The following is a 27,144-nucleotide window of genomic DNA, read 5'->3' as shown; positions in this document are numbered from 1 at the left end:
AAGCCCTGGGTTACTATTTTGCATGCTGTTCTATGCCTGTCCAGTCATGACGGCAGAACTTGAAGCAGTAGCAGTGTCACACAAACAATCTCCACCAAATCAAAATCATTCCCCCAAAGTTAGTGCCAGCAGGATGGGATACTACCACATTCTACTTTCCCCTACTTAAGTACCTCTTCTAAAATGGGTTGGAAATATCCTTACAAAGATATTTTTCCATTCCGTCTTTCTGAATAGCTTGCAGACCCCCTGGGCACAGAAGTGAGACCTGAAATATTTCCAGTACGTAATTCCGTGTAAAAGAATACATGAAAGATAATGCAGGATTCCACAACAAAACCACACGGGCAAACCTGTATTTACCCTTAATAGCAAGGAAAGGTACTGCCCAATTATCCAGAAGAGATCATGAAGAATAATAGCTTGGTACAATTAAGGTTTTTTTTTTTTTTACAGTTGTGGAGGTTCCCGAGTTTAGAGGTCTAAGAGGATGCCAGTTCCTTTTTTTTTTTTTTTAACAATTGTCTTAATTTTAGCCTTACTCTGCCTTTCTCTATTTTTTATTTCTTTCTTGCCTGAACTTTCTAATTTGTGTCACTTTAAAACACCCAGATATATTTAGACATTAACACAGAATCCTACAGAATCAAATTTTCACTTGAAATTGTGTTTTATGCCTGTCTTTCTAAAAATCAAGCAAATTGATCAAGTTCACAAATAAACAATTATTGATGATGAAGAGCAAAACTGACATAAACGATTCTCTAACTTCCAGTCTTACAGATATACACAAACTTCATGAGTAGAATGTAACTAAATTATTACATTCATATTCCAAAGGACTATGCATATGTATAAAAAACATGTTTGTTTCCAGGCATGTATCCTTCACCTTATATTTTAGCTTCTCTCATATGAGAAAACTTGAATGTAAATTACAAAAACATTGTCAACAAACATGAAACAATTTATATCAAAAGATACAAACATGCTAGCACACAAGTAATTGTATATATGCAATATTATGAAGTCATTTTTCAAATGACCATGATCAGACAATGTTCATAAATACATTACAGCTAAAAATATGGTTCAACAGATGAACAGAAAATGTCAAGTGAAGATTACCTTTCCATTTTCAGAAAATTGTAGCCTCTTAACCTCTCTTAAACTTGAACAGTCATGATGCTTAAGGTCCAGTTAACAATAAAAAATCCCTACAAAGCATGCAGGTTATGCCATGGAAGTAGTACAGAAAATACTAAAGATGTAACAAGGAGAGAGGAACATGTTTGGGTTGCCCTCAACCATGCTGTGATGTGAGTCATGGGACTCAGCTTACAGAGCACTGTGCGTGTTTCCACCACATTGCAATGGATGGGGAAAAATATATTGTAGCTGGGTAGCATGCAGGCCAATCAATCTCAAAAATGATTATATATGTATGATTTGTTTAGGTAACCTGTGTAAACATGCTGACACGTTGCTCTGCCTGGTTAAAAAGCACCAGATCTGCATTCTTGACTGATCCAGCTTGATTTTACTCCTGTGAGAAGTAAGAATGGTACGCAATGAAGTTAAAACATGGTACCTTTTGGGCTGAGTTCTAGAAACAGCAGAAGTATGGATTCCTACTTATATAAATATGTGTTTACTAGATATATCACACATTCGCAAAACATAATATTTATAGTTGTTGATTAGATATGTGCAGTTAGATATCCAAAGACATACTGAAAGAGGTAAAATTAGCAGAATATCTGACGCTCATAGCTGTATACAGGTCTTGGTTCTGAACTTTAAAAAGCAACCAACCAAAAAAATAAAAACCCACAACAAAAAAGCCAAAAAAACCACACACACACAAAAAAAACCCACCCCAAACCAAAACCAAACCAACAAACAAAAAAACCCATACCACAAAAGAAACAAAACCCTCTCCAATGCCCTACTCCCAAGAAAACAACCCCAAACCAAGTCCACAGAGACAGATACAGCCACAATATGTATATTAAAGCCTTCATCATCCTACACCTCTAAAAACACAGAAATATGTTTTCCCTTGTACTTAATTTTCAAGGTTGTTCCTGGTCTTCGCTAGATGCCAAGTATGTAACTAGGATACACTTTCAGAAAGAAGCCACAGGCAAAGCAAAACAAATCAATCATATCAGATCGAATACAAAAAATTCCGGGTAAGCAATTTTTCCCAGCTTTTTTAACTGCATGACTTAAAAGAAAAAAACAAAAAATAAGAAAGAAAAGAAAAAAAAATAAAATGTTTCAAATACTTTGATCACAGAATCATTGAATCATTTTGGTTGGAAAAGATCTTTAAGATCAAGTCCAACTGTTAACCTGACACTGTCAAGTCCAACCCTGTAGGCAAGAACCTCATGTAAGCACCTTTTAAACAGCTTCAGAGGTGGTGACACAACCGCTTCCCCATGCAGCCTGTTCTATTGCCTGTCAACCCTTTTAGTTATGAAGTTTTTCCTAAAGGTACATTATGGATTATAACTGATATATAACAACATAAAAATGAAAAACCCATGCCTAGCAATAAACCTCAAATTTCCTCAAGTACCTCAAATCTATCTTTTACTACATGAGATTGGTATAAATCAAACCTCACTTCTTGCCAGACCTCTCAAAGGCTCATCAAATAATGTAGCTATCTAATAACCTCAATACAAACTGCTCCCATTTAAAGGGAAAGTCTGAAAAAACTGAAATAACCTAAAAAATGAAAGACAATTTCATTACTATGAACTACTGTACGTGATTTTTTAATTGATAGTTCACATATCTCCTCTGTCTTTCAATCCTTAGCCACCTTTTCCAAATCTGAGTGGGTTAAAATTGATTCTATATTGTAGTATCTCATAAACAGCTAATGCTGATGTTTGATCTTCAATTTCAGGGGTGAGAAGGTTTGATCTTCAGTATCAGAGGTGAGAAGGCATAGATTTTGTTACCTAATTCTTAAACATAAAATAGTGAAGAACCAGGTGTCTTCAATTGCTGGATAATTTCCAGGTAAGGGCTAGATTTAACAGAGTTATCAGAGCAAATTACCTGGATTCAACAGATATTCCTTCCACAAACCCAAGTTTTATTAAAACACACTAAGAAGGCCAGTATCCTTTATTCAGATTACTAACATTTAAAAGATGTAGCAGCTGTTCAGCAGACATTATAGCTTCCTTAGAAAGTACAGCTAATACTTTAAAACAAATTATGAACATTATTTGCTTTGAAGAGGCCTCTTAGTAACTGTCATGGTTTTGGCTGGGATAGAGTTAATATTCTTCCTAGAAGCTGGTATAGTCCTGTGTTTTGGATTTAAGCCAGAACAAAGGTGATAACACACTGATGTTTTTGTTGTTGCTAAGCAATGTCTATAAGTCAAGGCCTTCTCAGCCAGGAGGCTGGAGATACACAAGCAGCCAGGAAGGGGCAGAGGCAGGCCAGCTGACCCCAACGGGCCAAAGGGATATTCCACACCACCGAACATCACGCTCAGTATATAAACTAGGGAAAAGTGAATTGCGGGACCGCTGCTTGGGAACTGGCTGGGTATCAGTTCAGTGAGTGGTGAGCAACTGCATTGTGCATCACATCTTCTATGTATTGGTTTATTATTATCTTTACTATAATTTTTATTTTCCCTTTCTGTTCTATTAAACTTTCATTATCCTAACCCACAAGGTTTACTTTTTTGTTGTTGTTCCTGATTCTTTTCCCCACCCCACCAAAGAGGTGGGGTAGTGAGTAAAAAGCTGTGTGGTGTTTAGCTGCCTGTCAGGTTAAACCACAATGGTAATCTAAGGTCTTCTTAACTTAGAGGTCAGCATAATATATGGAGTAACAGAAACTCCAAAATGTAGATGAAACAAATCAAGTGTCAGGAAATGAGCTGCTGAAATAACAAATAAGTGTAATATTATTGAACACTGCACTCTACAATAAAAGAAACACTTAAAGAGCCACCTTATTACACCTTCCAAATTTAGTTTAACTGCAGTTCACTAGAACAAACTTATTTTCTAAAATTTAGAAAGAATATGGGCAAATTCCAGTTCAAAACAACCAAAAACCTAAAAAGCCCACAACCAATCAAATAAAAATACCCCAAAAGGAAACAAAACAATCCAGACAAAGCAACCCAGGTTGAAGTACAGCAGTCTGCAAAAGCAGTGACATTCCACTAATGAACTTGTGTCTTCGCGTACCAGTGGAGGTGATACCAGACAGAGTCTGCACTGGAGCCACAGCACAGCAATCTAACTTTTCGAAGTTCTCTCAGGATCCCACTGAAATCCATGATTTTGCTTCTGCCCTCAGTCTGCAGCTGCTAACAAATAACTACTTTCGTAAAGCTGGCCCAGTTTAAGGTCAGGCAGTTGACTTTGAAGTGACTGGTTCAAACAAACTCTCACAAACAAGCAAGAAATTAATATTTTTTCATTCAGTAATTCTACGTTTTTTCATTATTTTTAGTTGACATATTCACCTTATAATACTGACATTGTTCCCTTGGCTTTCCCATTTCATTTTAACATCAGGACTTGAAAACTGCTGTTACTGCTCTCATTAGCCTGAGTTAGCACCTCTGCTAGATTATCTGCAGAATTCAGCGAGCTTTAAAAATCAAATGCAAAGGGTATTTATATTCTTTATTAATATCTCCTCTAATGTTTTAAAATAGTAGTTTATTTTTATCCTTACTTCATGGGAATATTATTATTATTATTATATAAAAAGCCCTCAGGTATTTTGTTTCTGTTTGGTTCTGTACATATATGCTAGTTTGTCTACGCAACTAAAAATTAGAAAAGCTTGTTTTCAAAGCTCTTTATACATGGGTTCATATATGTTTTATACAGTTCTGCTAGGATTTCCTACACTCTTTAGCTCCATTTTCCCACTTCATTCACTCTCAGTACAGTCCAACAATCTTAAATCACAAACACTCCCTGTTTCTAAGCAGAAAGAGCCATACTATGTAAGAATAGAAATACAGAAAACATAAAAATATTTAAATCTTACCTCCTTGCTTTCCTCCAATTCTGAGTCACTGCTAAACTCTTCTGTATTTGGATGTTCAAAATCAGATTCTCCAACAGCTATTGGGACTGTAACAGTAAGGCTTGGGTTGTTTATGAATGACATATAATCACTGCCACCTATAACAGTGGCCATTCCATTCTCATTTTTATGGTAATTTGTATCTATCCTTATTTCAGCAATGGTACAGTTGGAAATGCAATGGTCTCTCTCACCATTCAACTGATCTGTTGCTGTTCTTTGATTTGTAACAGCTTGTTTCTTCCAAAAAGACTTTTGGACACATTCACCTGCTTTTTTCTTTACATAATCTATTCCCTTCTGAATTCTTGCAACAGCAATCTGTAAGTTATTCATTTCATTATCATCCTCTGTAGGAGAAAGGCTGTCTGAACTAAATGAACTCAGCAGCAAGGCCAGAAAAAGGTTCAATACCTAAAAAAAAAAAAAGAAAAAAAAGACAATACAGCTGAAAGCTGAATTTTCTCAATTTTTCATTCACATGCTGTTTCTGTCACCCATTATGAAACCCATTATGAACATAGTATCTGATTCCAGCATTATATACAGTAAAGGAAATAATGAAACCTAAGTAAACTAAATAAAGTGTGTTTTAAGCACAACACGTGCCCTATACCGCAATGCAGTTGTTTGGTTTGGGTTGGGTTTTTTTGTGGTTTTGCATTGGTGCATGACCATGAAGACACTTGTAAATTCTTTTTCTGCTTATGTTTGTAGAAGGTCAGAAATGAATGATTCTTTGGTACTGACTGAACAGATCCAACATGTTTACTTCTCTGGCACAGTGAAACACTCTGCAACAGAAGATTTGTGTAGCTGATCTCTGCAGAAAACAGCTTGCTTAAATGCTGGTCCAAACTCACACAAATATTTTGCTTTATGTGACTTTAAAAAAGTGATGTACACTCCATCTCCTAACCTCAAGTCATGCTCTTTCCACGGCAAGACAAAACATAGAATAGATCCCATTTATACAAGCCCAGAGCTTACCAGGAGCTCAAATGGTATAAGGACAGACAAAGCAGCAGAGTACCAGTTCTTAAAGCCTTCAGATCAGCTCTTTCGTGCAGCTTTGAAGGCAACAGGGTAAAACTATGTGTTGGGAACACTGAAAGTAACTGGATAACAGAGCCCTGAACATACAGCAGGGATTGTCTACTCACGTAAGAAATTATTTTGGAGCTATGGTATAAAATCAGAATATAGTAAACACTGTGGAAAAAATCAGAGAGATGGATACTTCATTCTACAAAGTTCTATCTTCTGATTTAGAAAACTATTTAAGGAGAGTGTTTTGTTTGGTCAACCGATTTCACAGTTCTCTTTATTATAAGACACTAGATTTGTAGAAAATCCTGGAGCAAATGGCTGTGCTACTAGTAGCATGACTGGTTTAGAGATAATTAGCTTATTCACATTGTTAGAAATTTTAGTCCTAAAGAATGCCTCCAGGATGGCCAATTTAAAGTCTCTTTTGCTACTAACAGTTACCTAAAGAAAAGATGCAGAATAATAGAGGAAGATTTAGTAGGCAATGAGAAAAGCAGAGCAAAAGGTGGAGCAATGTGGGTCTCAAATACTGGTGAGTTAATAAATATGAAGAATATTTTAAAAGACAAATTTATACACAACAATGTACAAACTGGTACAGATCTGATGCTTTCCTGTGAAAAAAGAAGATATAACACAAACCACTTATAGAAGTGTCTGTAAAAAGTACTTACAGAATAGGAAGCAAAAAGGTAAAGAGTTGAAAGAGAGCATGAAGTATTTGGATGTCTTTTCTGCTGCTTTCCAATTCAAGTTTCTGTACCCCATTTGTGTAAAAAGTTGGCTGTCAAGCAAGCAGGGCTCAAATGACTTAAATTTCAGAATCTAAGAATGTCAAAGCATTCTTTTAGGTAGGAGATAGCAGAAGTAAAATCAAATTAAACAAATGTGTGATTGAAAGTGATGCTTCAATCAGTTAGGGAGAAAAGGCCCTGCTGCGCCCTCTTCCACAAACAGCAAACTCCCATCCTGGGAGCGTAATGCTCGGGGTGCCTTTGTTCTTCTCTCTCTCTCTCTAGGAAACTAGGAGAAGTCCACAAAACCGTGAACACACAATGCTTCTCTCTCACCCATATCCTCTGAATTGTACTCTGGACCCCTGAGGGGGCCCATCCTCCAAGCTGAGGATTTTACATAGAATCAGAAATCTAACAAACAGAAAACTCTGTATCAGAAACCATACTAGTAATACATTCAAAATTATTAAAAATATATGTAAAGAAAATATTTGATAATGCTTGAAAATGTCATTACTGGTTCTGTTACTATTCTCTCTCTAAACGATTTCTCAGATTATTTTGGCTACATACCACTAGGTTTCCAATCACCATGACCATCATGAAGACAATAAGGCACATAGTTTGGCCTGCAACCTCCATGCAGTCCCACATGGTTTCTATCCATTCCCCGCACAGCACTCGGAATACAATCAGGAAAGAGTGGAAAAAGTCATTCATGTGCCAACGTGGAAGTTCACAGTCACTGGAGATCTTGCAGACACATTCCTTGTAGCTTTTCCCAAACAGCTGCATCCCCACCACAGCGAAAATGAACACAATGATGGCCAGCACCAGGGTCAGATTCCCCAGAGCCCCCACTGAGTTGCCAATAATCTTAATCAGCATATTTAGAGTTGGCCAAGATTTTGCCAGTTTGAAAACTCGCAACTGAAAAACAAAAACAGAGACGTTATTTGCAGTAGCTACAAAAATGCTATAGAAATCAATAGATTATGAACTAGTCACTCTCAGCCATATCAAAAAGAAGAAACTTCAGCATGATGCCAACAACCATCCCTTACACAGAAACAGAAGTTTTGTAAAATCCACACTTTTAAAACATAATACATTTTAAATTTGCTCTTTTTTTGTGTGTGTGGCATATATGTATACTTTTCTATATAAAAGAAATAGCACACTGGTTCAAAGTGTCAACATTCATTTATCATTTTTTAAACAGAAATATTTATCTAATAAAGTAAAGCACTCCTTTTTTTTTCCCCCAAGATGGAAGAGAAAAATCAATCTTTTTTAATTTAAAACATGAATTTTGTAATTCTGCATTAAAAAACCCACTTCTAGTCTTTTTACAATTTCCAGATATGGAAGTAGACCGAGGGCTACAAATGTTTTACTTATTTATATACCTCAATATGCACTAAATAGGTTGTACACTTCACTGTGCTTTACCCATCCATGTAAAAACAATTACAATAAAATTACAGCCCCTTCCCTTGAAAAAATACTTAGATATTTCTGAACCATAAAATGGCACACACTGTTCAGTGTTAACATGTAATTTTGTAAAGGATGTTTGCAGAGATAGCCTGTGACAGTTAGGAAAAAAAATGTAAAACTAAAAAGTGTCTTATTTACATGAGTACACTTAAAATACAAATACAACACATTAGCAGGTATATTATTATCACTAATTTATTTACCAATCTGAATGATCGGAGAACGGACAATCCATCCACATTTGACAGAAAAAGTTCCACCAAACTAAGGCCAACTATGAAACTATCAAAAATATTCCAGCCAACTTGGAAATAATAAAAAGGATGCATGGCAATTATCTTGAGAACCATTTCTGCTGCGAAAACTCCAGTAAAAACCTGAAGGAATAACATTTGTTGTTACTTTATAGGTAAGTATGAAGAAGTTGAACCAGCAGAGAAAGAACAACTTAAGAAGTATCAACCCTCTTACAGCAGGATGTAGGTCAGGAATATTATCACAAGCTGAACTTCAAAAAAAGGTAAGTGGCATCATCCAAATGAGCTGTAGTATAACTCTGTTAACTTGTTTGCTCCTCGTACCTGCCATTCATCTAATTAAAGGAAATTTCCTCAGCACGATAATGACAGTTGCTCTTGCTACAATGGAAGCTGCTTTAATAAAGATGTTTGGAAAAACATGAGTTGGTCATAAATTGAAGAGTGGCTGTTAAATGAAGCCTTTGTGAGAACTTACAGATCTAGTAAACTTGTCTTCTCTTCCTAGCGGCCAAAAAAAAAAAAAAAAGACCAATTCTGCTGAGGCTTATGTTTAAAGTACAATTCATTTCTGCTTTTGAATGCCTCTGATGCTTTCTGGAGCAGAAGGCAAACAAAGTCATTGAAAAGGGAGTAAATTAATTGTATTTACCGTAGATGTATGACCACCAGTATCTACAGAATGGAATATTTTTTTATCTTTTTCTAGACAGATGAACAAACTTCAAAAACAATCAGGACCATCTGACAGTCTTTAGTGCTACATGGTCCAAAAAGCAGGAAACCAACTGCTGAAACTATACCTGTATTATTGTGGTATTTTAGCTGACTGGGAGTAAATGCAAATTCTTATCAGCACAAAGGAACACACAGAGCTCAAAATAAGATTAATATTAAGCTACTTTATTACACATGAAAGGAAAAAAATGGTTGTGTTTTCTGGGCTAAACACGCAGGCATGATCACAGCTCTGTGACAGCTATTGATCCTCACCTATTCATCTTCCCTGTCTTCCTCCTCAAATACATCCTACATCTATTTTAAACAGCAACATGACATGATTATCTTCCACAGACAATGAAAGACTACAGGTTAAGGTAAAAGCTCTGAACTATGTCTGTATCGGCTAAAAATATCAGCATAAAATTAAAGTGTTGACACATTAACAACTCTGGACTTAAACCTGAATACATTCCAAACATGTACCAGAATTTCATATATTCTAATAACCAAATGGTTTGATTGTATTGTTACATCATAATCACCAGAATTAGCATGTAGAATAAGCACAGGTTAAGGAATATAGCAGATAATATTATCTGTGTTATTGCCATTATAAAAGAAACAAACAAACCACCTCAAACCCAACAAACAGACTGTGTCCACTAGGGAATAAAACCCAAAGTTTCAACAGACACTCTTGGAATAAGTCACACATTCTTTGCCTTCCAGATTGTTATGGACCAATCAAAGCAACATTCTTTATGGAAATACAAAAATAACAGTGCAAAATAATAACCCAAAATGACACGAAACTCTTCTTGTGTTACCAATGATACTTATAGTAGAAAGGATATAACTTGGCTCCTACTTTTCTTTTTTTTTTTTTTTCGGTAATACTGAACAAAAACAAGTCAGATTTCTTTTTTTTGGTTTTGTGTCATTCAAATTCTGGTTGTTAAAAACTATTTGCAGAAATTTTACTATAGAATACCACATATCTCAAACAGTATTTTCTATTCTTAGTACAATTAAATGCTTAACATTAATCTTATGGGATGATAATAATAAAAAAAAAACAAACAACAAAACCAAAACAAACAAACAACAACAAACAACCAAAACCAATAAAAGTAATTCGATTTCAAAGAGAAAACAGGTTCCAAATATATCAAATTATAAAGCTTGATGGACTTACCTGATTTCCTATTTTAAGTACATTACTGAAATTATCAGTCATTGGATAATGTTCCATGGCCATAAACAGTGTGTTTAAAACTATGCAAACAGTGACAGCCAGATCAACAAATGGATCCATTACAATAAATTCAACCACTTTCTTTACTTTTAACCAGGGCTCCCAACAATTCCAAATTAGGAAAGTATGGGCAAACTTATACCAGCAAGGTGGACATTTTTGCCTGGATTCTTCAAGTTCTGTGAAGAAAATAAATGTATAGTGAACAAGTTTTGGAGAACGTGAAGATAATTTTTTATCTGCTTTTTCAGGTTTTAGTCTTTATCCCTGGAAACATTAAGGATGTTTGGAGGAACCTCCTCAGCTTTCCAGGAATTTAACTTATTGCTGACTAAAAAGTTTTTACAAGACTAGAAGAAAAATCTCAAGAGTTTTGAGCTAACAATTGAAAAAGCGGTCTGTTTTTAAGATGACGCAATCCTGTTTAAAAAAATAAAACTATTTATGCTTACATTTAAGGATAGTCTTCTCAGTAAAATTTCCAACTTCGTGGCCCTCTCTAATGTCTAGTTATTTATTTGCAGGAAAAATAAGATTAATTCACCATGAACAGTTTTTTTGAAAACTATTCAGGCTTTTTCAAGAATTTCACTAGTAATAATTTCACTGTTCCAAATAATCCTAATACAAATTTCCTTCTCCTTAACTAAGGCCTGGTCTTTAATTTTCAGTAACATTTTTCTGGAAAATTTATGGCAAGGCATTCTTCCAATAACTGTACTGCTGAACATGAATAACTAGTATAAAACACCTACACATTATCTATTTTAATTACAATGTGCTTCTTAGTTAGCCTGCTCATCAGATTCCTTCATTTCTTTTTTCAGTATGTATGTGCACTTTTGTTCTATCATTTAGCTTACATGTTTGCAATGGCTACATATCTTTTGTCTTCTGTATTTGCACTGTGATACAATACCTTCAAGAAAATCTAGGACTATGTCAAGAAAGTTCATCTATCTGCAGTCATAACACACCTTCCATTGTATTTGTGATAATCCCAGCTATACTCATGGCTCTTTCCCTTAAATTGGGATCCTCCAGCAACTCCATTGGTATTTGATATGAACTTGTACGCCTCTTTTTCATTTCTATTTCTGTAGTAGTGCTCTATAAAAAAAAAATTAGACACAAAGAAATTTTGGAGGAGGCCATAACCAAGGAAACAAACTAAGACTGTTGCAACACTGGAATCAGAAAAGTTCCCAGTTGTATACTTCACCAATATTTCACTTCCCAACTAGTTTACTTAGAAAATACTTATAATATGTGATTTATGCCAGGAAGTTTGCTGCAATAACAATTATTTTCTAACAGTAATTTTTGTAGATTGGCCTTGACTTCTATACCCATCCAGAACTAATTTAAATTATATCTTTTACATTGAAAAGCTATCATCTCTGATTTTTTAATGAATTTCAACAGAAGCAACAAAAGAAGTCTGACTTAACTGACCCAAAACCCAAATGATTTTTAAGTATTTAATCATTTTACGAAAAAAAAAAAAAAAATGAAAGCTGTGTTATATCATTGAACACACCTCAGTTATAAAGGAGTTTTGAATGTACGAGCATAGATAGATTTTTTAAAAAGTAAATTAAATAAATAGATGAAAATGAAATTATAATAAACTGCAAGAAGATTATAACTGTAAGGAATCTGGCTGATGTTCTTTCAGATTCCAGGTTTCCAGGAAAAAACATGCAATGGATCCCTCTGCTCCATTGCTAAAGACTGAGGGGAAAGGGTAAACTGACCAGAGGAAGAAATAGATGAATTTGCATGGTTTTTGGTTTTTTTTTTTAATTGTACCCTGATTCTAGGCAGTGAGAAACTCAGATCATCTCTGAGACCCAGGAGAAAAAACAGCTTTCAGAGCTTCTAAAATGTCAACATAATCTTAAAGGCTATGCTACATTTGCATGATACTAAATACAGGAGAGGTGTGGGGGTGGCAAGCAGAACCAGAAGATTTCTGATAGAGAATTAGAAAACACATTTAAAGGGAGGTTGAAACCATAAAGAAAAAAATATCAAACAAACATAATAATATGCAGAATGTTTAAAAAGCTGAGCACCCTATTTTGGGTTCTAAAACAAATTCAGCAATAGAACATTACTGATTGGATTCACCATGCAGGTGTATGCATGTCATTGATCTGCAAGTATATAAAACATGCTACTTTGTTCTCTTTCATTTTCATGCTTCAACCTCTCACTTTGCAGTGAATCACCGTAAACCCATTTCATTACAGTAAGATATGCAAAAGCATTTACAATTTCTCAACCATTTTCAAAACATTTAATTCCATTGAAACATTGTCTGGGGCAATAAATAAAGGTCATGAAACCTGGAGTAATTTAAAACTTTCTTACGTTGTCATCAGTTGTCGGTTTATCTATTATCACCTCTGGCAGAAGCTGTCCTGTAGGTGACAACAGACCTGGTGGTCTGTCCATTAAGGAAACCACCCCATTGCAATCCACAGTGCTGTGCATCTTCCCATTCACTGGAAAAACCGCCATCCTTCTTGATGACCTACTGGCCTGACTAATGTTACTGTTCCGCCGTTCACCATGTCTGTGCGGCAAAAAGAGAGAACCTCTTCTGCTCCCATTATCCTCAAACGTGCTGTGCTCATCATCAGCAAAGTCATTTTCAGATCCCATCTTTCTTCCGTATTCCCTAAAACTGAAAAGACTTGTTCTACTACTACGTCTGGGAGAAAACAGGGAGCCATGAACACTCAGTAAAGACTGCAAAGGAAACAAACAAAATGACCAATTGAAGATTTTAAATACATAAAATGCATGTCTACGTATTAAAAAAATAATAATTTATATATTCCCCAGGAATCTGTCAGTGTTATTGTTAATACAGTGCCTTAGGTAGATATCAGACTAGAGATGAGAGTCATCTGAATGGCTAAATTTGCCATATATCTTAAGTATTAGAGAGAAAAAAAATGAACATGTATAAGGCCATAGTAGTTTCTTTCACTGTATTAAAGAGAAAAATCAAGACTTCTAGAAATTCTAATGATCCACATAGATAATCTTAAAAGATACTACTATCCTTAGTCTTCTACATTGATACTTTCTACTTAAATTTTCCCTTTATGAATTAAAGAGAGATTTCCATTTCAAATTAACTAGGAAAATGTAACGCTGCTGTGCTTGTTAAGACCCACCAGATCCTAAACAACAAAATGAGAGAGATCTAAACACTTCTTCAGGTACACTCTAGAAAATAATACCAACAGTAAGTTGGTATTTAAAATAACGCAACATGATTTTTTTCTTGGTTGTCTTACTTTACAAACTTGCAGTGAAGTTTGTCACGTATTACAGTTATCTCATAAACCCCCAAAATGACAACTGAACTATTCACAGTACCTGGTGGGGTGATGTGAATGGCTTCCCATAAGCAAGTCTGTTCCCATCAAAAGAAAAATGGAAACCTTTCCTTCTGATACTCCCATCTGATTCGGATTTTGGAAGCTTTTCATCCTTCGTGTCATCTTCTTCTCCAGAGAGCTCCCTCTGTCTTCTTTTCTTCCTTCTATTTCTCCTTTCTTTGGCACTTTTTGAGCTAAGCTTGGATGCTTCTGAAGAGCTATCTGAGGGTCCACCAATCCCACTCTCACCGCTGTACTCAGTCATCTCTACTGCAGCTGCTGCTATTGCCTGTCACAGCAATTATTTAATGTGATGCTTAACAAATCACATTTTTAAAAGAAAGCTAGAGACCTTGATCCTAAGACTTAAACCAAATTGCTTCTAGATGTGTGACAAAAGCCTAGAGGGATTTGTGCAAAACTGCCCCAAAATTCAGTAGAAAATACATGAAAATTAAAAAAAATAGACTGAATGCAACTGCAAATGAAAGAGCTAAACAGGGTCATACTTCAGCCTGTATTAATTTAGTAAACTAATTTAAACTGTTATTGTATGTAACAGCTTCCTTAAGCTGCTCTTAGGAAAAAATATTGGGGTACTACTTTCAGTCTTTCATTCACCAGTGATAACACAAGTAGCAAAAATCAGTCAGAAACTTATGGATAAAAATATTTTAAACTCTAATCAAGGCTTGACAAGTATTTCACAAGTATAGCAATTATTTCTAAAATGACGATTGGAAATTTTATCATAAAAGGTTAATACATACTACCTCTAGATAAGAAATACTTAATTTAAAACTATTATTCTGATTTGGGAAGTACTTTTTGTTCTCAGTTCAGAAATTCGTTAACACTTCAGACATCATACATTTTAAAACCAATAAGAAGCCATAGCCAAAGCAGTCTATAGTACTTGTGAGGCATGTAAAAGAATGGATTTTTAAAATATATATTAATTTAATTATTTGGTTTGTTTTCAACAAATAGCATGCAAAGGAATATACTAAAGCTCAAATTCTTGTTAGAAAATACCTGAGCTTCTTCTTGCTGCTTCCTCAGCTGTTCGAGCATCTGCTGCAAGTCTGCCTCCTTCTGTTCTGCCTCAACCATAGTTGCTTGATTTTGTTCTTCATAGGCCATGGCAACCACAGCCAAAATCAAGTTAATCAAATAGAAGGAACCCAGAAAAATGACCAGAACAAAAAATATCATGTATGTTTTGCCAACAGCTCGTAGCGTCTATAGGAGAAGAAGATAAATGAGCCATGTGGTGAAAACATGCATGAAGTGCTTATGAACTGCAAAACTACTGAATTTGAAAAGTGAAGAACTACTGTTGAGTTGTTCTTCCTTCTGTAGTAAGATCATACAAGCTTTCTGAATTACAAAGTAATCAAAATAAGGGTAGCACTCATGTATGAGAAAAACATGTTTAAGGATCATGCTGCTTTGAGACAATCCTCTTTATACCTAATACTCTTCAAAAGGATATGGGATCACAGCAATTAATGTAAATCACATATCATAGGCTGGATGCTTAGTATGCTCAGCAGGCATTAGCAGGCCTTCTCCTTGAATTAATCAAAAGAATTCAAGATGGCACAATTGATTAAATAATTAAAAGATAATATTTATTATCATTAACAGATTTTCACATACCATATAACAAAAAACTATGGTAAGAAAAGTAATATAAATCAAGACATGTACTTGATGATCAAAAATAGGATACAAGGTACAGAAATTAAGATACAGATTTTGCTGTCACAGTATTTTTGCAATTTAAACACAATATCAAAGTTTTTTGAAAATAAGATGCTTTATCATAAGGCACAAAATGAAATATACGCTGTAAAAATTAAAGGATCAAAAAACCTCATGTGTCTCTTCAAAAACCATGTGAGATTCTGGAAACAGTGCCCATGTCTGCTCAATTCTGCAACTGAATTGAGCAGTGGACACGATCTACCATGATCTACCTTAACTTGCGTGAGGCATTTGACACAGTCTCCCACAGCATCCTTATAGCTAAACTGAGGGATTGCAGTCTGGATGATCGGGTAGTGAGGTGGACTGCGAACTGGCTGAAGGAAAGAAGCCAGAGAGTCGTGGTCAATGGGGCGGAGTCTAGTTGGAGGCCTGTATCTGGTGGAGTGCCTCAGGGGTCAGTACTGGGGCCTATACTATTCAATATATTCATCAATGATTTGGAGGAGGGAATAGAGTGTACTATCAGCAAGTCTGCTGATGACACCAAGCTGGGAGGAGTGGCTGACACGCCAGAAGGCTGTGCTGCCGCCATCCAGTGAAACCTGAACAGGCTGGAGAGTTGGGCAGGGAAAAACTGAATGAAATATAACAAGGGAAAGTGTAGAGTCTTGCATCTGGGTAGAAACAACCCCAGGTTCCAGTATAAGTTGGGGAATGACATAATAGAGAGCAGCGTAGGGGAAAGGGACCTGGGGGTCCTGGTGGACAGCAGGATGACCATGAGCCAGCACTGTGCTCTTGTGGCCGGGAAGGCCAATGGCATCCTGGGGTGTATTACAAGGGGGGTGGTTAGTAGGTCAAGAGAGGTTCTCCTTCCCCTCTACTCTGCCCTGGTGAGACCGCACCTGGAATATTGTGTCCAGTTGTGGCCCCTCAGTTCCAGAAGGACAGGGAATTGCTGGAGAGAGTCCAGCACAGGGCAATAAAGATGATTAAGGGAGTGGAGCACCTCCCTTATGAGGAAAGGCTGAGGGAGCTGGGTCTCTTTAGCTTGGAGAAGAGGAGACTGAGGGGTGACCTCATTAATGTTTACAGATATATAAAGGGTGAGTGTCACGAGGATGGAGCCAGGCTCTTCTCAGTGACAACCAATGATAGGACAAGGGGTAATGGGTTCAAACTGGAACACAAGAGGTTCCACTTAAATTTGAGAAGAAACTTCTTCTCAGTAAGGGTGACAGAGCACTGGAACAGGCTGCCCAGGGAGGTTGTGGAGTCTCCTACGCTGGAGACATTCAAATCCCTCCTGGACCCCTTCCTGTGTAACCTCATCTGGGTGTTCCTGCTCCGGCAGGGGGATTGGACTACATGATCTTTCGAGGTCCCTTCCAATACCTAACATTCTGTGATTCTGTGAATTTGCTTCCTTTCATACTGTTCATTTTCAATTGCTAACAATAGCAATGGTATGTAATATAAATACAAATGGCCTTTCCATGTTTGATTTGGGACCAGTAAGACGCTAACCACAATTTTTACTATACACTCACCTGCTGATAAAGGGTTTCCCACGAGTCTTGTGTCATCAGTCGAAATAGTGACAAGAATGCCCAACTGAATGTGTCAAAGCTCGTATATCCATAGTTGGGGTTTCTACCAGCTTTTACACAGATAAACTCTTCTGGACATTTACTAGGAGGAAAAAAAAAAAAAAAGTAATGCAATGCATCTAAAAAATTGTTTTTAAATTATTGTATCTCGAGCATCTAATGAAGGTTCATTAGATCTAATCTATGAAGGGTGCTGCTATTTGTGATTTACAACATTTTAAAAAGTAGTGAGGAAATAAAGTGTTCTTTAAAAAAAGCCAGAAAAGAGCAAACAAATAAATGAAAAAATCTTTCTTCCAAACTTTTTTCACCATTATTCATGAAGTGAAACCTATTCCCAACAGTTCAGTTATTACCTCTGCAGGTACCTCTTCAGTGGAAATAATATGTTTACTTAACACAAAGATTCCATAAGGTGAATAGTTCCGTGCAAATAAAAAGGAAGTCAGTATACATATGCTGAATTTTGTCTGTCAGCTGGCATAGCAGATTGTTTTGTTTCTGAATGTTTGTGAATTATTGAAGCCAAATTAACAAATTCTACCAATTTCTTAACAGCGAACAAACATCATACTAATACTTTTATCTCCAAAACCTGTACATATCAGATAGGTGATCCAATCTTGATATCAAATGTAGGCACAATGTTTCAGTTATGATTCCATTCTTGAAGGGTAGATGAGGTTCTTGCCTACAAAACCTCCACAGAAAGACACTAGAAAGATTTATTTTCATACATATGCATGTGTAAATTAGAGCTGTATTTACACACACACATAAAATTATCTGATAGTTACTAATATACATACACAAAATGTTTACAAAAAAGAAGATATATCTTTTTTAAACATATAACCAACCAAAACCAAGGGGTGAACTGATAAATCATTAGAATATAGAATAATGTGATTTTGTTAAAAAGAACCATCACAAAGAGAGAGCAAGACAGTGCCATGCATGTAGTCCACAGATAGAAGAATCCTGAAGATGTCTTCCCAAAAGTTGGTCATCAGCCCCAGTGCCCCACGCATATTCTAGAGAAGAGAAATGGCACGAAACCCACGATAAACTGTGCTCTTAAGTCACTGATAATGCAACAGCTACCTGCTCAAATGGAATTGTCTGGTTACATGAGTGTTTTTAAAAGGAATTTATAGCTAAGTACTTTCTCATTTAACATTTTTACTCATTCAAGTGTTTACTTACTATGAACCATGACCACATATAATTGATTGTGAAGTTAGGTAGCTAAATTAGCTTTTTAAGTTTAGAGTGATATTTTTAATGGTTTTTTTTAGACAGTTAGTATGTAATTTTCAGTGTAACTTACCCTGCATCTGAGCTGTTGCCACAAAGCAAGTAATCTTTTTGTCCTTCTAGGCGATAGAAATGACCTAAAGAAAATATAGGAAGTGACATGATTATAAATTGAAGGAGTTTTTTGAGTTTTCCTTGTTTTTTGTTTTGTTTGTTTGTTTGTGAGGTTTGGGAGGGGTCGTTAGGGAGTTGGTTTGGTTTTGGATTTTTTTTTGTGAGGACGAACCTATGTTTAAGATATCATGGTTTGAATGCTCATAATCTCTTATTCATGTTTTCCCAATAATGGGTTCAAATACTGGCACTTCCACAAAGGTAAGTAAAGTTGCAAAATTAAAGAATAACAGAAAAACACAATGTAAAAACAAAATCCTAGAATAATTATTAGAAGAACATAAGTTGGCTATATTCTCTTCTTGAGCCATAGCAAACTGAATATCCTTCCAAAATCTCAATAACTGAGAGAAAGTATAAAGCTTAAAACACCTCCTCTTATTCAGTAGGTAGACTGTAATGAGACAATTAAAACCTATCTTTTTAAAAATGGAACTGTTTACAATGGCTGGCTAACAGTTTTGAAGTCAGAGCAACATTAGCTAGCACATCTTGTGACTGAAAATATGTAGGTAGAATTTAAAATGAAGACGTATGTATATTAATACCTATGGCAATGTTGTAAAAGCTGCTGTACTATAAACAACTTAACAGAATTTTTCTTTTAATTATAAGATGGTAGCCTTCAGAAATAAATGAATAGAATTAATGATTAACAACTGTGCTGTTCTTTAAAAAAAAAAAAAAAAAAAGACTACAACAAATTGGGGAAGAAGGTGACATGCCTGAGGGCAGACCCCATTCAGAGGGACCTAGGCAAGCTGGTGGAATGTGCTGACAAGAAACACATAAAATTGGGCTGTACCTGAGAAGGAAGAGCCCCTTGCAATGGCATAGCCTGGGAGCTGCCTGGCTAGGGAGCCGCTCTGCAGAAAAGGCATTGGGGTCTCGGCAGACAGGCATGGAGGTGAAGGTGAGCCAGCAGTGTGCCCTGGCAGCCAGGAAGGGCAGCAGCAGCCTCCTGGGCTGCATGAAGAGAAGCACAGCCAGCAGAGCAAGGGAAGCAACTGTCCCGCTCAGCTCAGCACTCCTTAGACTGTACCTAGAATATCATAGCCAGGTTTGGCTTCCGCAATGCAAGAAAGACATTGATGAAGGGAGCAAGTTCAACAGAGGGTAAGCAAGATGATGAGAGGGCTGGAGCACTTGCCCTTGGAGGAAGGCAAGCTGTGAGGGTAGTTGGTAGAAAGCATCCAGCAACTACAAGGAGGTTATTAACAGGACAGAAACAGGTTCTTCTCACTGGTGTTTGGCAGCAGAATGGCAGAGAACGGGCACAATTTGAAACAAGAGAGGTTCCAACTGGATATAAAGAAAAACTTTTCACCATGAGGATAGCCAGACACCAAAATCTGGAAAACAGACAGATATGGAAAAAATTTATCCCAACTAACCTAATCTTCAGTCATACTCAATTAATATTCTTAATGTACCTTTCAAGTTGACAAATGGCTCTGGCTTTCACAGGGTAAAATACTATTGCAGTATTTAAATCACCAGAAACAGCCCATGGGATGAAGAATATGTGAAGACAGGAGGATTTTAAACTGAACACCTAAAGCAAACCTAGTGATGCCAAAATCCTACCATTCAAGAACAGTACTTATACAATGTTAGAAAAATTATAATCCTATTACACTTCCATAATATCTTCAGAGCTGGCCAAAAGTCTAAGTGTTCAGATCCTGATCAAAATGCCAGGTGTCAGTACTTTGACATGTGGATACAAGACTTGAAAAGTGGATCTGGCCTTGATCCTAAATAAATGAACCCACACAGATGTTAAGAAAAGCCACTAGAGGGTATCACACTCAGTCACAGTTGACCAGCATATGATATGCTGGAAGAGATCTCAGGAGGAGCCACAACTGAGCCTAGTGCAATTGTAATACAACTGACACATACAAATGATTAAGAACAGGTTCTACAGAAAGGAGGAATGCAAACACAACTAGATGGAACTGCTTTGCCTGCATCAGCACTCTGTAACGACTCCCAGTAAAGTCAACAGTTGTAGCATAGGAAGCAACTGACATTCTGGAAGATTTAAGTTCTGTCTTTTAGGTTTAGACTGCTACTTAGTGGGAAATGGAAACAGAGAATTTATATACTGTATTTGAAGAGAGAATTCACAAGTATTTTACAGCATATAAACTATCAGACAATATTGTCCACAAAGCTGATAGATAGCACTATCACCACACCCTTTTTGTGTCCCTTCTTAGGCAAATAGTCAAAACGACAGACCGCACATAAAACGTCAATAGAGTCACAGAACTTCCAGAACTTTAACCATTCGGAAATATAGAAAGAAAACCTGAAAACACGGAAAACAGCAGAGATGTTAAGGTGCATTTTAAAGTAAGGACTGAAATATGACTCAACAAAACTCAGCCTGTAACAACCATACTTTCTTCTACTTTTGGGTCACTGAGGAGGAAAGCCAGCATCTATTATTCTACCAATTTCTTTTTCCTTAAATACTACTACTTTTACAAGTAATTCCTAAGCAATACCCTGTAAATCCACTTCCAACACAAACATAACAATCAATCACATTTTTGGCAATCGGAAGTTGTTATAGTATATCTCATAGTTTATTGTGCATTACAACTTCACCAGTGCTATCACTTAAAATGAAAGAGTAATCTTCTCTGTGAGTTTATATACAAAAATTTTAGCAAGTTATAACAGTACTTCTTACTTTCATTTTCGATGTATGCAGTCCAATCAAACACCGTACCATTAAAGTACGGAGTTATGTATTTTTCAAAAGATGTTGAATTTTCTGATGGCCATAACAAGCATTTATTCTTCAAATTTCCCATGAATAGTTGCAGTCCTATTAGTGCAAATACACTCAGGCAAAACACAGTCAGGATCATAACATCTGAGAGCTTCTTCACAGACTGAATTAGGGCTCCAACGATAGTTTTCAAGCCTGCAAACAGAGGCAGATTTTTATTATAATATTAAATATTTACCTAAGCCAAAATGAATGTGAACTACTCCAACACACTTAAATATCATGCAAGCTTCACAAAAATAGCCTTAAAATATTTCCCAAAGCAAAAATCTACCAACAGGTCTCTTAATTCCTGACAAATTAATTTGAAAATATTAATGGGAATGAACGGTACACATTCCAAAGCACCTGCTCCTCAAATGAAAAAGTAACTTTTTATTCATGCTCTCTATACATATAAAGTACATGTAAAGAAAATAGTTGATTTATTTTCTTCTTGATGCATCTTGCTCCAAACCTTTGCCAGTGTTCCATTCCAATACACAATGTATTAGTTCTATCACAGCAAACAAAACCAGAACACAATTGCATTGTAGCAGAAATGTTAAGGATTGCATTCAATTGCATCCTGTTCAACTGGAGGTTGGGTTTGGTGAAGACAGGCATCTTAAGGTAAAAAATTCATCATGCAATTCCCATGCTACCCTCATTTTCTTATCCCTTTTTCTTTGTCAGTGATTCAACTTTCACAACAGAGTGAAATTTTCAATCCCAATGTCTTCAATAAAGAGTAACATTCACATTAGCAAGAGAAAAATGAAAATAATTAATTTTGATCCTTAAAGTGGGAGAGAAAATTTGACATCATATAGTGGAAATATACACAGGCTATTTAATTCAATTTCTCATGCAAGAATGTATTAAACACTGATGCGGAGTGTTTTAGAGAATTAGAAAAAGGAATCGAATTGAAGTTAAAACTAAAACCTTGATGCTTCTGTTCAAAATAGGAGTTCAGCTTCTGTGGAATTTCAGTCAGCCTCAGTGTTTAACCTAGCTCTCACCTGGAATGACTGATATTGTTTTCAAAGCTCGGAGAACTCTGAATGTTCTCAACGCTGAGACATTGCCCAGGTCCACAAACTCTGTCACATATCTGTAGTGAGGGATTCCACACACAAACACAATGACAGCACACACAAAATTAAACAGAGGTTATGTAGAACGCCTACCATTTTACACAGTTACCTCTTACCTGGGATTACAGAAATAGTTTTCAAAGCTCTCAATACTCTGAAAGTTCGAAGAGCTGAAACATTGCCTAGGTTTACAAATTCTGTTATATACCTGTAGGATTAAATCACAGTTATTCAGAATTAAGGTAGAGTGTATACGACTTACCTGGACCTGTAATCCAGACTATTTTTCTTTTTGGAAAGGTCAACTTTACATGACAGACTTACATTCATATTTTCCTGTTTCAGTTAAGTTTTCCCTAAGAAATACACTCTTAAGTATTTTCACTGAATATAAATAAAAAAGGAAATGGATTTCTGTGATTTTATTGTTTAAATACTACTTAAAATTGATCATTCAGTGACAGTTTTTCTTTCATATGGTGGAACAGTCCACTAATTCTGTTGTGTGCTACAGTAGCGTAAAATATTAAAATGGAAAAATCTGAAACAATTCAACTACTATTAATTTTAAATAAGCTAAGATAACTCAAACAAATCATTACAGGTTAAAAAAAATTCTAACTCATATTTTCCTTAAAAAAAATTATATACTTACGCAAAGGAAATGACGACAAAATCAAGCCAGTTCCAGGGGTCACGAAGGCAAGTAAAATCATTTATACAGAAGCCTCTTGCAAGGATTTTTACCAAAAATTCAAAAGTATAAATTCCGGTGAAAGTGTACCTATGAGAAAACATAAAAGCAGAAGTTAAAGATTGTCATTCAATGATACAACATCACAAGTATAAAGGAAAATCACTCAAAGCAAGTGATCAGTACATGCACTGTACGAGCAGTAACAAACTCATATAACTATGACTGTTTTCCCACCATTCTTCTGTAAGATAATCGGATATATTCATTTATTTATTTTGTCTGAAACATATTTTTGCAGTTTCTGGCATCTAAGATTTTGAAATTTGAGCACAAATAACAATAACCATGACTAACATTAAGAAAATATTTTAGCTCAAATAAAAATTTCAGCAAGGTTGCCATGTCAGAAGTAAAATCCATAGGTAAGTGAAACCTAGTGCTTACTTAAGTTAGTTGGTAGCCAACCAGGTAGACTTAAGAATGTCTAAAAATAATCCTCAACTGAGGTGTTTTCTTTAAAAATAGTGTGTCACATTTCTAGATTTGTTACACAAAATGAAGGTGCTTCATAAGGGCTATAGAAAGCATCTTCCACACTGCAAAGCAGCGGTTTCAAGTTGAGTGGTTTCTTGCTTGTTTTTTGTTTTTAATAAAAATGCTGAAGGAACATCTCAAGAGGGATAATGCATAAAAACATGACTTGTATAAACATTCTGAACAAGAATATTAATCAGAGTTTTGCTCAAAGAAAAAGGTTAACAATATCAGAGCTTTTCTCCTCCTTGCAGGTCTGCGCTGCTCTGAGTTGCAGCTGGGATCAAACTCCAGGCTAGAAAAAGAAGAATACTGGTAATACACACAAGGGTAAGTAAAACTATATGGTCTAGCTCTTAATTTAGCTTTTCATTTTTAAACCGCTTACTTATACTTACTCTACATTCTTTGTCCAGTCTGGAAGGTTAGTCCATGTCATAAACACACAGTTTGTCAAAATAGTGAGCATAATGAGCATGCTGAACAATGTTGACTGTAGTTAAGGAATACACTCTTTTTTTATGCTGAATTTGCGTCATACAAAACACGAGGATTTGACCAGGCTATAGAATACTGACAACATATATGATACAGTTCCCCAACACTAGCAACGTAATAAATAATGCAAGATGTTGCACAATAATGCTAGCTATACTACTGCCTGTCATCTAGGAACACATGCTGTGGGTCTCTTCCTCTGAATTTAATCAGAGGGTTAAAGTGACAAATCTTAGCTCTGATTCATTTTGAGAGAAAGAATTAAGGGCAGGAACACATTTAAACACTAAACAAAAAAAACTCCAATATTATCAAATGTTAAAAAAGACCAGTAATCATTTTTAACAAACCACGTGAAAAGGATATGAATGAACCAAAATCTTAATAGCTATTCTTCTAACGATATTGAAAGGAGATAAAAGGTACAAGGCAGGTGTGGCGCTGAACCTGAAGATTGTCTTCCCCTTATTCAATACTATAAATGTCTTTAAGAAAAAACAGAGGGGTGGGGGAAGGAGGACATAGGAAATTAAGGATACATGGTAACAAATTTGTCATCAATAGAGGCTGCACTTACACAGATATAAGTAGCCAAATTTATTTTCAGCAGAATTATCCAAGCAAGTATCAGCCTCTACGTTTTCACGAGCAATGAAAACTGAACACCATACAGTCTTTGTGCTCTTAAACAAAATCTGCATTTCAGCATTTTCCAGGATTATGTCATTACATTAAAAATATAATTAACAATTTGTCATTTTTAAACATTAAAAATTAATCCAGCTATGTTACTTGCACTTTAGATCAGAGCTGGCAATGCGAAACAAAGCACCTAGTTAACCATTTTTGGACATTTAGGAGCAACTCTTTAACCGTTTCAGCACTTTAAAACTGCTTCTGAGGTGAGACATCCTTGGCTTTTAAAGGCTTTACTGCCTTTATTGCCTGTGCAGTCATCATTAGTACCATTTATACAACCATTTGGGATTTTGACTAGGAGACACAATGAAACTGTCATCTAATGAAATCTTAATTCAATCTACATCTTATGACTATTCTCCCAAAAGGCTACTTTTCAGAAATAAGCAGATTTTAACACTGAATGTTTTTGTTTTCTAATAATATTCTGTTTTAGAAGAAACAGATTTGACAGTAGCAATCATGAAGTTGAAACAACAAAAACTAAAGTAACTAAAAAAAATACATTTGATTATTAGTTTTCAACATTCTGTACTACAAAAAAACAAACACTGCTTTAACTTAGTTGCTTCTTACAGCGACAATATAGCTCTTAGGTCACTTACTTACTTGCAAGATATCAATCTCTCTAATATCCAGTTCTTCATTTCAAAAACCTGTTCTATGTTTTCAATTCAACAAGCATTTTATTGATTTACACAGTAAAATAACCACTCACTGCTTATTTTGGATTGCCTTGTTAATGTAAACTCAGTTGTGCTTTCATTCTGAACATCATTCCACTTCTCATGCCTACATTAAAACACCTTCGTCTGGACTTGCCAAAGTCATCACCCTTGCTCTTTCCTCATTTTGTTATCATTGTATCTAAAAAAGAATCTGAGTCACATTAGAGTACAGAAATATAAATTTAGATTTTGTCTTCAGGTCTACATAGGGCCTAAAACATAGACCCAATATTGAAACACAAAGTACACTGTTCTAGCCTTGACTAGCATACAAACTCACATTTGTAAGTGATATAAGCTGTTACCTATCCACAGAAATCACATGAAGCTGGCAGTATGCGATAATAGTAATTTTTTTAACTTATGTCCCTCCCTAGTCAAATAGAGTTTAACATTTAACAAGTATTTCTATGAGATTTCAAGGAATGTTTGACAAATTATCATTTTGGCAGATGACTGAACAAGCACTTTGTACAAAGACTGCCCTCCTGAACTAGACCTCAGGTACTGTCTGTTTGCTATACAACCCAGAAACACAGTAGCCAGACACAGAGGAAGTTTTCAAGTGCTTCAGCATTCAATCAGGTTTGAAGAGATTAAAGGACATCTCATGCAAAATCCACTAACTCAAAATATCATAAGTAAACCTCAGACATTAGAAGAAAAGATCTTTTTTCATTTAAAAAAAAAAAAAAGGTAACTTAAAACACTCTTAATATAAAACACTTACTTTTTTATTGATATAATATGGATCCAGGTCCTCCAGGGGTTCAGACACCATTCCTGGAGGAATATCACCATAAATAAATGGCAGTGTCTTTCCTGCCTCCAAGTCACTACTTGGCTTTGGGTGATATTCTTCATGACCACCATCATCTTTATGCTCGTCTTTGTGACAATGAGCTGCTTCATCGGCAATACGTTTTTCAATAGCTGCAAGAGATTCCTTGGTGAAATGGAAGAAGCTGTCGGATCCTGGTGGTACCAGCATTGCCCGTGCCATCTTTTCATTCTGCAAATTTTAAATGCTTTTACACTCTTGTGCAAGAAGATCCTAGGAGAACAGCAGAAAAAAAAAGAAACAGAAAATAGAGGGCAACAGCAACAAAAATCTCCAAATCTCTTCTGCCTCTTCTAATTTGAAAGCACTGTAGCAAGAGGTATTTGAACATTGTCAGATCCTTAATAGGAAATTAGCTACCTTTGTTTTCCTAAAGTAATGACATGGCAAACAGACGCGAGTTATGAGGTAAAGAAAAAAACTGAAAGGTAAAAAAAAGATAAAAAGATCAAATTTGCATACTGTTTGTCAACGCAGGTTAATACAAACCTCACAAG

The 27,144-nt window shown here is 35.8% G+C and overlaps 1 protein-coding gene across 7 annotated transcripts in view; it reads right to left on the bottom strand.

Moving 5' to 3' along the window:
• Positions 1-26,817, bottom strand: part of LOC309441199 (sodium channel protein type 3 subunit alpha-like) — a gene marked incomplete at both ends in the record, with an annotated part of 42,660 nt that extends 15,843 nt beyond the window's left edge. For 2 of the 7 annotated variants that reach the window (XM_082055698.1, XM_082055699.1), the window contains 16 exons: positions 5,053-5,505; positions 7,452-7,808; positions 8,582-8,755; positions 10,554-10,792; positions 11,591-11,723; positions 12,990-13,370; positions 14,010-14,300; positions 15,047-15,253; positions 17,275-17,416; positions 18,665-18,728; positions 21,470-21,706; positions 22,767-22,858; positions 23,306-23,434; positions 24,280-24,374; positions 24,733-24,864; positions 26,537-26,809. In XM_082055698.1, coding sequence (XP_081911824.1) covers positions 5,053-5,505; positions 7,452-7,808; positions 8,582-8,755; positions 10,554-10,792; positions 11,591-11,723; positions 12,990-13,370; positions 14,010-14,300; positions 15,047-15,253; positions 17,275-17,416; positions 18,665-18,728; positions 21,470-21,706; positions 22,767-22,858; positions 23,306-23,434; positions 24,280-24,374; positions 24,733-24,864; positions 26,537-26,809 — 3,399 coding nt within the window. Of the gene's footprint in view, positions 1-5,052; positions 5,506-7,451; positions 7,809-8,581; positions 8,756-10,553; positions 10,793-11,590; positions 11,724-12,989; positions 13,371-14,009; positions 14,301-15,046; positions 15,254-17,274; positions 17,417-18,664; positions 18,729-21,469; positions 21,707-22,766; positions 22,859-23,305; positions 23,435-24,279; positions 24,375-24,732; positions 24,865-26,536 lie in introns of all 7 variants that reach the window. The other 5 variants (XM_082055700.1, XM_082055701.1, XM_082055702.1 and 2 more) reach the window with 5 other exon arrangements.
• Between the last annotated feature and the right edge of the window lie 327 nt (positions 26,818-27,144).

This window comes from Streptopelia decaocto (genome assembly GCF_964273445.1).
Source record: "Streptopelia decaocto genome assembly, chromosome: 6".
Classification (NCBI taxonomy): Eukaryota; Metazoa; Chordata; class Aves; order Columbiformes; family Columbidae; genus Streptopelia; species Streptopelia decaocto.
This window is presented reverse-complemented; position numbering and strand designations above follow the sequence as displayed.